The 12337-nt window shown below is 51.1% G+C and overlaps 1 protein-coding gene across 1 annotated transcript; it reads right to left on the reverse strand.

Annotated features, from left to right (window-relative positions):
* Positions 1–302: 302 nt before the first annotated feature.
* On the reverse strand, positions 303–7957 carry FKBP4 (FKBP prolyl isomerase 4). The gene is given in 10 exon segments (NM_001195337.2): positions 303–509; positions 1577–1816; positions 2323–2508; positions 2734–2817; positions 2900–2990; positions 3608–3764; positions 4038–4158; positions 4957–5099; positions 5557–5701; positions 7783–7957. Coding segments are annotated over 10 exon segments (1371 nt in total). The 5' UTR covers positions 7888–7957; the 3' UTR covers positions 303–410.
* Positions 7958–12337: the final 4380 nt, after the last annotated feature.

A 12337-nucleotide genomic window follows, 5' to 3' on the forward strand; every position in this document is an offset into this window, starting at 1 on the left:
CCATGCCCCTAGCACCCACGTGGGAAGAGGAAAGGGTGAGGAAGGGGGCTGCCCAAGGGTCTCCCTCTCCACCCTGCTTTCACATCAGACCTTACATCCCTACCACTTGCCCCTTCTACCATTTCAAAAATGGACATAACAAACAGAGGAAGCAAAATAAATTAACATTCTGATGAGTGTGCGTATAAAGGGGGAAGGGAAGAGGGGGTGACACCACCTGAAAAGACCACCCCCCCACCTCAATCCCCCAGCCTGCTCCTCCCCCCCTTCCCCCAAAGCCACCATCCAACCAGATAGAAAAATAAAGGTCTAATTCACTCAAAATTCTTCAGTTTTTACAAAACTAACAGGGTGGAGTAGGGTAGGGAGCAGGGGAGGCAGGCAGCTGCAGGAGCAGGGCTGGGGAGAGGCTATGCTTCCGCCTCCACCTGAGGCTGGCGCCCTGCCACATCATTCTTCTGCTCCTCCTTCATCTCTGTGTCTGCCTGCTGGTCTCCTGACACCTTGGCCTGCGAGGAAGAGGAGGAAGGGGTGAATCCCAGTTCTCATTTGGCCCAGGCCCCTGATAAGAAAGGTGATATTTCTGTTCTTGCCTGCTCACACCCAAGTGATCTGGAAGCACACCTGTACTCACTAACACACTGACACCATGTCCAGTCTTATCCCCAAGTAAGAAAAAAAGTAAAAAAAGTTTAACTTCCAGTAGAATTACACACACACAGCAATTCCCTTTCTAGATAAATTTCACCTACCTGACTTTTTTAAAAAAACATAGCTACTAGAGGAGTTCCCTCTGTGGCCCAGTGGTAAACAAACCCGACCAGTATCCATGAGGATGCAGGTTTAATCCCTGGCCTTGCCCAGTGGGTTACGGATCTGGTGCTGCTGTAAGCTGTGGTGTAGGTCGCAGACACAGCTCAGATCCTGCGTGGTTGTAGCTCCGATTTGAACCCTAACCTGGGAACTTCCCTATGCTTCAAGTGTGGCCCTAAAAAGACATAAAACCAAAAACATAGCTACTAGAAATTTAAAATGATAAATGTGGTTTATGTTTCTCTCAACATGGGTTTAGAAGACCGAAAGACCAGGAAATCAGGAGCAGATTCACTACATCCACACAGTGGACTACATAAGCCAACAAAGAACAGTGAAGTTCTTTTTACACGTTGATGTGAAACAAGCTTCCAAGCATGATGTGAACCGAGTCGGACACAAGGAACAGCAGCTAGAGCACATGGCCTGTTTTGAGGGTCGAGGGGCAGCACAGCACAATGGGGGATCAGCTACTGCTAGGTGCAGGAGGAAGCCTTTTCGCCACATCCTCTCTGGGCAGTTTGCATTTAACTATGTTAACATATGACGTGTTTAAACTTGTGTTTTAAACAGGCAAGGAGAATGTAAGTTGGGAAGCCCACTCAGAGACCAGCCAGTTCCTGATCCCCAGGGCTTGAATGGGGCGGGGGGACACACGCTCCTGGCTCTGGACAAGAGCAGCTTTGGCTTCCAGGACTGGCACAGGGTAGAAGTGACACCTCGTTTCCTGCCCATTCTAACTGGTCCCTGCCCCCATCCTCACCTTGCTCTCCTCCTCTGCCAGCCTCTCAAACATGTTGGCATAGAGCTTCTTCTCCCGCGCAAGCTGCTTACGGATCCGCTGCTGGCAGAGCGCCAACTGGGCCTTGGCGGCTTTGTTGCTGGGATAGAGCTGCAGGACCTTCTGGAAGTCAGCTCGAGCCAAGTCAAAGTCATTCACTGCCAGGTGGGCCTCTCCCCGGCGGAAAAGGCCCTTCTCGTTGTTGCTGTCCAGCTCCAGGGCCTAAGACACAGGGAGGAAGCAGCAACAAGACCTCAGATCCTACAGCTTCTCTGGCCAAGACTAGGTTCCAAAGACAGCCCTTGGCAGGATGAAGCTGAACAGAAATGGGGGCTCCACCCCAGAGTAAGTCTTGGGCATTACGTGGAAGGACCAAGGTCTAAAAGGGCACCTCAGTTAGTCCAAGAAGCAGAGAGGGAAGACAGGTCTTGAGATGAAAGCAAAGAACCTGTGGCAGTTCCATTCTCTTTAGAATGAAGCAGGTACATAGTAGGGAGACAAAGAACTAGGAGAGAACAATGAGGTGGTGGTTCCATCTAGCACTTCCTTCTACCCCGTGCCATCGCCTCCTGCCACTAAGGCTTCTCACACCCTTGCCTCTGGGCCCTTGACCACAGCTGCATCCTGCTAACCCTACCCTAGTCACCACGGGCACGTTCAGACCCACTGGCAGCTCACCCAACCCCGCCTGTGAACACTGCCCCCTGCCCTCTCTAACAGGGCCTCACCTTGTTACAGTTTTCAATGGCAGCCGAGAAGGACTGTAGTTTCAGATAACACATGGCTAGGTTGAGGTGGGAGGCCAGCCGAAGAGCCTGTGCCTTCTGTGCGTCCTCGTTAGAGAAACTCGACTCATATTCTAGCCAGGACACAATCTTCTTGTACTGCACCAGAGCTTGCTTGTACTTGCCTTCCTGGAATGGCAGGGAGACTCAGGCACCCAGCACAGGTTCGGTGGCCCCAGGCTACTGTACCCCATGGACATCAGTGAGTCCTGCCTTCCCCACACCTGCAGCCTTGACCAGCTAGCTCAGATACACTTGCGAAAGCTGTCTACTCCCCGGCAGCAAACCAGCTCCGACATAAGGGTCCAGGGCGCCCTCCCTGGGAGTGTCCTCAGGACCCCAGTGTTGGCTCACCTTGAAGTATACAGTGCCCCGCTCCTTCACAATGGTGCTCTGCTCCAGCTTCTCCTCTGAGCTCATCTCCCACGACTCCTTGGCCTGCCATGCCCCAAGGGAGAAGCGAAGTTGTCAGCTACCAGAGAGTCACCTCCAGCATAGGGAAGACCCCTAACAAACTCACCTTCTCAAAACTCTTGAGGTGTACTTCATACTTCAACTCAGCATTAGGTGGGATGTGGAACTTTTCCTTCCCAGCACTGCCGAACGCATAGCTGTGGGCCAAGATCACGCTGGGTCAGCTCAGCACTTAACCTGCCCCATAATGGAAAGTACCTCCCCACCCCATCAGTCTTGGTTCAGAAGTTTCCTCCTTGGCAAAAGCTTCCCTGACCTCTTCACACAATTAACTAATCTCTTACTTAGCCATCTTAAACATCCTTCTAAAAACTTATATTACAAAATGGCATGATTACTAATTCAAATGGTATCTTACTCAACAGTGAGTCACTAGAAGGTGGGAACAATGTCTCTGAACACTTAGGAATTTTCAGCACTGTGTCATGGCACACAGTAGGTGTGTTTCAACAAATATTAATGACTAAATGAATTAACAGGAGATGACAATCTTGATGTTGCTAGAGAAGGGAATCTGTAGCAGCCAAGAGTGAAAAAATTAGGTGCTGATTCAAGGAGATGTGGATGACTGTGGCCACACTCCTAAAATTCAGAGATCATGATGGTGTGTACGTGTGAGTACCCAGAGGCACAGTGAATGCGCGTGGGGTTACAAATGGCCAGTTACACAACTACCTGGGACGAGCAGATCTCTGACCCTGGTGTGCCCACCTACTCTACAGAATGCTTACACCTGGGCCAAAGTGTCCCTCACCTGGGTTTGAGGTACACAATGGAATGCTCTCCTTTTTCCATGCGCTGAATGGCTTTCTCCAGCCCACAAGGCAAGTCCATAGTCTCCCCTTCGCCGACCTCAAAGCGGATCTCCCGCCGGTCAAAGATCTGGTCCTTGTAGTACCCTTCCAGGGCAACTAGCATGAAAGAGAGGCAGTGGACCAGGGGCATAAATGAGCAGGTAGCAGGCTGAGAAGGATGCCACCAGCCTCCCTCTATCTCCTTATCACTTTCTGCCCCCACAGGCCCTTTTTGTGTTCTTACATATGAAGGAACATTAGAGGATATAATTCAATCCCTCACTTTGCAGATTAAAAAGGAAAAAAAAAGACTAGGAAATGGTATGAACTTGCCCAAAGCCACACAGGATCTAAGTATGAGAATGTGAACCCCAGATCGAACTGCCTTACCCTCCACAATGGCACCATCGTTGGGCCTGGCATAGCCTTCCCCCCGGGTCTGTATTCTCCTGATGATCCCACCGTCTTCCTCTTCTGTCAGGTCCTCTCCCTTGAACTCGAACAACTCCACCTACAAGATGTAAGGTGACACAACTCCTCTTTCAGAAGAGTCCCTAGTAAATGCCAGACCAGGTCTGACCACAGGGGCAGCCACACCACGAGCAGACAAAGTGGCAGTTTTGCTAAGTTCTTGGGAGCTGCCCTAGCCTCAACTTTGGTAGAGATGGGCAGTCATACAGATTTCATTTACCCTCAGGAGACCATTACCTGCTCCACTCAACAAGCACATGTTGCAGGCAATCCTAATTCAGCTACTTGAGAGGCTCAATCTGATAGCCATCAGTGGTATTCTGAGCGTCCTCCAAGTAGCCACTGGTGAGGGCTCAACATTTTCAAGCGTGAACACTGTCAAGTGCCACCTCCTCAGCAGAGGCTTTCTGGTTCTGCCTCTCCGCCCATGGGGAAGCATTTTCTCCCCTCCTATCTCCGGAGCACCAATACTCTCTCCTGTTAGTCTTCCTGCATGTAGATTATGACCTCCTGACTCCTTTGAGTTACAGCCCATCTCCACTGGGCGCTGCTCTGGAGATAAACATGCCCTAAGCCCTCACCCTGCTGCTTCAAGTCTGAAGAGGGGTTCATGGCTACCTCTTCCACCAGAAACCTCCATCGCTGACCACTTTCTGGCAGCAGCAGGTTATGTGCACGGCAGAGCCAGGTGCCCTCTCTGTTCCTCTCCTTCCCCTAAAGGCAGGCCCTCAGCCTTGGCTACACTGTTTCTAAGTGGCAGGAAGGGCTGGAGGGCAGCCAGGCCCCAGGCTGAGATAAGACTGGCTCTTTGCCTTGCTTTTTGTGGCTGGACACTCACCTCAAACACAAGCGTGGCATTGGGAGGAATCTTGGGAGGACTGCCGGCTGAACCGTAGGCATATTCTGGTTTGCAGGTGATGTGGCACACTTCCCCCACTTTCATGGTTGCTACAGCAATATCCCAAGCCTTGATGACCTCTCCTGTAGGGACAGAAAACAAACAGGTCCTCCTTGGCAGGGATCTGATTGGGTTCAAACAGTGGCCTGAGAGACTTGCTGTACCATGCCCTAGGGGAAGCTGGACACTGTTTAGAAATGGGACCAGGAAGGTAGAAAACCTGGTTACAATAATGCTGTCAGGTCTGAGACCTCTTCCAAAAAAAAAAAAAAAAAAATCAACTCTGAAACAAAAGGGTTCAAGAAACAAGGCAGTCCACTCCTAAAAAGGAAGGCATTCAAAGGTGACCAAGAGAAATGAGAGATAAAAATCAATCTAGTTTCAGGATAGTGAAGAAAAAAAAAAGCAGTATCCGGGGGGGGGGGGAGGAGGAAATGAATAGATTATAATAAACCATTCTTTCTCAAGCTTCTGAGAATATGGTTTCTGCCTGTCACAGCTTACACGCCCCTGGCCTACCAGCCCTCTAACCATACCTACCTTTCCCCAGGTCGAAGGAGAATTTGTCCTTGCGGTCCAGGCTGGAGTCAAACTTGGTGCCATCTAGTAGCCAGCCTGTGTAGTGGACAGAGACTCGGTCCCCGATCATGGGCATCTCTGTGCCTGTGCCCTCTCGCTTGATGACCTGGTGGAAGGGGAGAAAGTGAGCACCTGGGGATGGAAAAAAAGAGGTACCACAACTGCCACTGTCGGAATGTAAACAGGCTCTTCTGCCTCCTTCTAAGTAACTTAGTGAACCAGTCATCAAATGACTGCTGTGGAGCTTGGCTAGAACCAAATGACCTCTCTGTCTCACACTGCAGCATGACTTGGTTCGAAAAACTGGAGACAAAACACCTGAGTTCAAGTTTTTGCCGTATGATCTCACGCAAGTCACGTGAACTTAGACATTACAGTGATGAGAGTCCCTATCAGAGTTGTTACAGGACAACACTGGTAAAAGACTGAATAAACTATTAACAGCAAAGGGAAAAGTCTCCTCATTCTTCCTAAATGCCAGTCATCAAATCAAGGTCTGGTTCAGAGAGAAGAGGAACATGAGTATTGAAAAGAATAGCAGCTGTCCTGGGAGTTCCTGTCGGGGCGCAGCAGAAACGAATCTGACTAGGAACCATGAGGTTGTGGGTTTGATCCCTGGCCTCGCTCAGTGGGTTAAGGATCCGGCGTTGCTGTGAGCTGTGGTATAGGTCGCAGCTCGGATCTTGCATTGCTCTGGCTGTAGTGTAGGCCAGCAGCTGTAGCTCCTATTAGACCCTAGCCCAGGAACTTCCATATGCCACAGGTGCGGCCCTAAAAAAAAGTAAAACAACAACAACAAAAAACCAAACCAAAGAATAGCAGCTGCCCAAAAGAGGGCAAAGAAAATACCAGGTTACAGGTGAGCATGGGGTTCTTCACCAGGCCCTAAACTTTGACTTAGGACTTGAGCATTCCCGACTGGTAGGCTACTACAGTTCTTGGTTTCAGAACCAGGGTATGTCCCAGCAACTTACAAGACTCTCTGTTTCGCTTTATTTATAAAGTGTGACTCTGTGGGCTACCTGGTAGGTGGATGGTTACCCTCTAAGGGAAAGTTTCCACGATGGAATGGACGTGGGACTTGAGAATAGAAACCTAGAGGGGAAGGACTGAAGAATAAAAGGGGAAATGAGCCTCCCTGGAAGCCACGTGCCCACTGGGAAAGCAGCCAGGTGCATTTCTGGCCCAGCTAAGAGCTCCCAAAGTCTGCAGCTAGCCTAGGTCACTCATACACGTGGAGCTGAGCAGCAGGAAGCCAGGAGGAGGAGAGACACTGAGTGAGTACAGGGCATGAATCTGGGCTAGGATTTCGCCATTCTGGACAGCGCAGAACCTGCTCTGAACCATGGCCGGTTGTCCTGACCTGGGTCAAGACGCCCTGCTGCCTGGGTCCCAGACCCCTCCCCTGGCTCCTTGGTAGCCGGTTCCCAAGCTAGGCACCTCCTCCCAGCTCTGCACCCCGCGCTCAGGAGGCCGGGGCGGGGGAGAAGCGGAGCGCGGAGGGGGGGGAAACTACAGGTCCCGGCATGCACCGGGGTTGGGGGGGGACAGCATGGCCGAGCGGGTGACCTAGCCGGGTCCCAGCCTTTAGGAAGCGGGTGACGGGAGGGTGGAGAGCACCAGGCCCGCGCGCTAAGTCGCACAAAGGCCCGCGGGCCAGGAAATAACTCCTGGGACCCACTTCGCGTCCCGGCTAATGTTCAACTGCCGGAGTTGGCGGGCTCCGCAACACCGAGACGCTGGCGTTCCGGGGGCTCCCCGGCTGTAACCGCAAGGGAGGAGCTGGGCGCGGGGTCGCGGGGTCGCAGAAAGGGGCGGTGCACGCTGCCGGGCCCCCTGCAGCTCGCGCGCCCGCCCTCCCGTTGCGCCCCTCCCAGCGCACGCCGCAGCGGGAGCAGGCTCTGCGCTTCTCGCCTTTCCCCGGGCCTGGGGACCTGGAGACTGGAGGACTGGGGAGGCTCAGCCCAGACCTATCCTTCCGAGCGTGTGGCCACACTCCCGCTCCGAACCGGCGGCCCAGCCGGGAAGGCGATGCGCCGGGCCGTGGCTGCATGACCTACTCAACGGCCGGCGGGGAAGCTGCAGAAGCGGCCGTCCGCGCCCCGAACCCCGGGTGGACGCTGGAGTGCTGCGGCGATGGACCCCCCCGGCGTCCCTCGCAGCCCCGGGGCGTCCCCCGCCCTTTACCTTAAGCACGCCTTCATCCTGCTTGGGGCTGATGTCCACCCCCTCGAGGGGCAGCGGCGCCGACTGCGCCCCATTCTCGGCGGTCTTAGTCTCTTCGGCGGTCATCGCGCCGTTTCTCGGGGAGCGGGCGCCGGACAGTGTGCGCTGTGCGGGCGGCCGAGGCTCGCGCACCTCTTCGGCGCGGGCGCAGGCAGGCGGGCGAAGGAGGTGGGTCGTGGGCGGCCGGGGGAGCGATTGGTCCCACCGCCGCGGAGGGAGGGGCTGGGAGGAGCCGGGCGGCCGCTGGGGACGTGGGGGGAGAACTTTCTAGAGACGGCGGCGGCCGAGCCGGTTCGGGCTCTGGCGATCTAGGTGCTCCTGCGAAAGGTTGTCTCTGCTTCGTTCTTCTCGCCAGGCGCCTGCCCTCCGGGTCCTGGGACCCTCAGACTCCGGGGACAACCCCCCCGCCCCGCGCCCCGGCTGCGCTTCCTCTCAACCTCCCCCGCCCGTCCCGCGGTCTAACCGGATTCTTCCAGATCCTTCTCGATCCCCCGCAGCATCCGACGCCGCGCAGCCGGACGTGGGCGCCGCGCGTGCGTCTCCCCGGCCGGAGACGCGGGCGGCCGGCGGGCCTCCCCGCTTCGCTCGCAGCGCGTACTTAACGCAAAGCGGGTGGAGAGCTTTGCTGCGACGCGCAGGGCCTGGGGGAGGCAGCCCGGGTTTCCCCGGAGCGGGGGAGGCTTGCCGCCTGGGGCTCTGTGAAAGGCCCTGAGCTGCCCGTTTGCAAGAAAGGAGCCTCTGAGCTAAGGGCTCAAATGGGACCGTATTAAAGGGACTTTTACCGACAACAATAAAACTGTTATTTCGGTTAATACTGAAAAACGGTTTCAACTTACGGAAAAAGACATTCTATTTTACTGAAGGCCCATGGGAAGAGATATTTTCTTAATAAAGGGTTCCCAAGTGTTTATGGACTTCTTGTGGCGAGCAGAACATCGGGGACGGTAGGCCAACGCACCGCAGCGCCTAGTTACCTAAACAATAGCCTTTGGACGAAAAGATCCTTGTAGGGAGGGCCTTGATTTTTGCTTAGCACTTGACCCCAGTTGAGCCTAGTGCTGGTCCGTGGTGTCACGCACATGGCTACATGAATTTGTGTTCCAATAACAGCAATGATAATAATAAAAACCTTTTTCTTGGAGCCCTCGACCTGTGTTGGCCTGTGCTGTGCTACCCAAACTATCATGTTTAGGTAGGTAATTAAAAGGGCAATTGGAGATGAAATTTCAAGGCCGTAACCTACTAGGTAATTCGTTGTAATCCTCTCTGTTGGAATTTGACTGGAAGGGAATTCCGAAGAAGTAAAACCATCTTCTCCAGCAATGTGCGGCAAATGTATTTAGCTAGGACCAGGACATTTCTCATTGGGTGACTGGGCACACCGTCTGAGGACGTAGGGTGGTGGGGGTGGCTCCTCTAGAGGTTAAATCTGTTTTCTCCTTTGTCCTTAGCGGGAGAAGTTAATGCCAAGGCCCTGCAAAACTCTTGAGAGACAGGAATGGGGGTTAAGGTGCTGGCTTGTCGCCTTGGCAGGTATGTTGCTGTTGGCTTATGCACCTGTGTGGAGCTTGTTCTCAGCGTGTGCTCGTTTTTGGGGTGCTAGGGCCATGGGGCAGTGGCAGAACAAGTTGGGATAGAAAAAGTTCCCTTTAGAATAATGCTCTTCACCTATTTATTGGAAGCAAAAAGTATAGGTTTATGTGTTTTCGTTTGTCAGCACGTGTTAGTCAAGCACTGAAGATGTGCTGCTTTTGCATAAACACATGATGACGAGAGAAAGAGCAACTGTTCTGGAGTAAGCAAAGAGCTGGGTCACTGGGATACTGATTCGAGGCAGGTTATGGGGTTGGTACCATCTGTCGAGGGTAGTAGTGATGGTTTAAAGGAAGGGAATGTATGTCAGGCCTGTAGACCAGGCCCACCTTCAATCGGGTGGTTAATAAATAATGGTCCTTATTCTAATGTGGTAAGTGATATGGTGAAATGAGGACAAAGTGGTAAGGATACAGAGGTCTGTGAAAGAGGGGAAAGTATTTGTGCGGAAGGGGAACGACCAGAGGGAAAGGATTGCAAGGAGGAAGTTCTGTGTCCATTCAGTCCATGAGTGATGAGGGGCTGGGAGAGGGAGGGATAGTAGAGGCTCTGGATCCCAGAGCAGGACCTTACTGTTTCCAGAATTTTTTCTGGGTATTCACATGATGTGCTCTTGGTTGTAAATTTTTTTTTAATTGCATTTATTTTTGTGAAATTTATTCCTGGGTCATAAGTTTTTGCTTCTGCAGTTTCCTCTGGGATATCTTTTTCTTCTGTGCAACCTCATCTTCTGGCTTAGGAACAATCTGCTCTTTTTCAGTAAGGATCATCTTAATGTGGCAGGGAGAACTCATGTAAGTGTTGATCTGACCGTGCGCTCTGTAAGTCCTGCGTCGCATCTTGGGGGCTTTGTTCACCTGGATGTGCTCAATGACCAGAGAATCTACATCTAAGCCCTTAAGTTCAGCATTACTCTCTGCATTTTTAAGCACATGCAATAAAAAGTCAGCACTCTTTTTGGGCCACCGACCCTGTGTCCAGCCCCACTGTTTGGCCTGGGCATACCTACCAACTCCTCCACTGTAACGACAGAATGGCACACATTGCTTCTGTAGAGTGACATCTTTCAGATGCTCGGTGGCTTTTCAAATATGCATACCCTTAATGGCTTGGGCAGTTTTACGAGTGTTCTTAAAGTGAACATGAACAGTTGAACCTCTTGATTTGCATGATTTTGTGGGGTTTTCTGGGTCAAGTGAATAGCAGACCATTTTTAGAGGTTGCTTCCCGGAAAAGCGGTTGTAAGATTTAAAATTGTAGAAAGTGCACTGAGTTTTCATTCTTCCCCTCCTCCTCCTCACCCCTTTCCCAGCCTATTTAATGTTCCTGTTAAAGATGTTTAATAACATAATTATTTTCAGTGGTTTCATTCAGTCACGCAGAATCCTTCTGAAATATTCCCTTTTGCTTAGAGGAAGAGAACACGCCTCCCCCTGCCCCCCCCCCCATCCAACTTCTCTTGGATGATTCATGCTGTGGTTAGAAGGTTTACTGTTGCCAACATGAGTCTTTGGGAACTACCTGGTCCATCTCCCTAAAGCCAGGCCCATCCTCAGAGAATGAAGACCTCTTGTTTTTAAACCCCTTGTTTGTTTGTTTATTTTTCTTGAAGTATTCTTGATTTACAACGTTATGTTAGTTTCTGGTATTCAGCAAAATGATTCCGTTTTATATGTTCTTTTCCATTATGGTTTATTACAGGAGATTGAGTGTAGTTCCCTGTGTTATACCATAGGAACTTGTCATTTATCTCCTTTTTTTTTTTTGCCATTTCTAGGGCCACACCCACGGTACATGGAGGTTCCCAGGCTAGGGGTCGAATCGGAGCTATAGCCGCCGGCCTATGGCAGAGCCACAGCAATGTGGGATCCGAGCTGCATCTGCGACCTACACCATAGCTCACGGCAATGCTGGATCCTTAACCCACTGAGCAAGGCCAGGGATCAAACCCGCAACCTCATCATTCCTAGTTGGATTCGTTAACCACTGAGCCACGATGGGAACTCCTGTTTATCTCTTTTATATATAGTAATTTGTATCTGATAACCCCAGACTCGTAATTTATCCCTTCCCCATCCTCTTTCCCCTTTGATAACCATAAATTTCTTTTCTGTCTGTAGGTTTGTTTCTGTGTAGTAAATAAGTTTGTTTGTATCATATTTAAGATTCCACATGTAAGCAGTATCATATGGTGTTTGTCTTTCTCTTTCTTCTTCTTTTTTTTGTCTTTTTGCCTTTTCTAGGGCTGCACCTGCGGCACATGGAGGTTCCCAGGCTAGGGGTCGAATCGGAGCTGTAGCCGCCGGCCTACGCCACAGCCTCAGCAACGCAGAATCTGAGCCACGTCTGCAACCTACACCACAGCTCATGGCAACGCTGGATCTTTAACCTGCTGAGCAGTGCCAGGGAGTGAACCTGCAACCTCATGGTTCCTAGTCGAATTCGTTAACCACTGAGCCACGACGGAACTCCTAAATCTCTTGTTTTTAAAGGTGCTGTTTTGACTTTCTTAGACTGCCAGTGCTCTTAAACGTTAGAAAAATTGTGTAATATATGAATCATTCAGGAGAATGTGAGATGAGTGTGTGTGTGTGTGTGTGTGTGTACATATACACACATATTATGTAACATACCAACATAATGAACCTTGGGAATATACCACTGAACCTAAGAATTGAAACATCACCAATATGACTGGTGTCAAAAACGTAATACCAAACATGTTAAGGACACTTACAGAATTTCTTGCCACATTCAGTGTCTGCTGACTGAGAAAACACAAACTATACCACTGACCCAAAGAGCTACTACATGTTTCATAAAACATTTCTTTATTTATTCAAGAGATTACAGTCCATTTTCATACATTTGAAAAACAGTAGCCCTCTATGTTGGCTCCACACATAATAGAGACCTGCACGGA

This window comes from Sus scrofa, chromosome 5 (genome assembly GCF_054392235.1).
Source record: "Sus scrofa isolate SSC_HxYL_T2T_F1_AM1 chromosome 5, Sscrofa_HxYL_maternal_Yorkshire_Landrace_v2.0, whole genome shotgun sequence".
NCBI lineage: Eukaryota > Metazoa > Chordata > Mammalia > Artiodactyla > Suidae > Sus > Sus scrofa.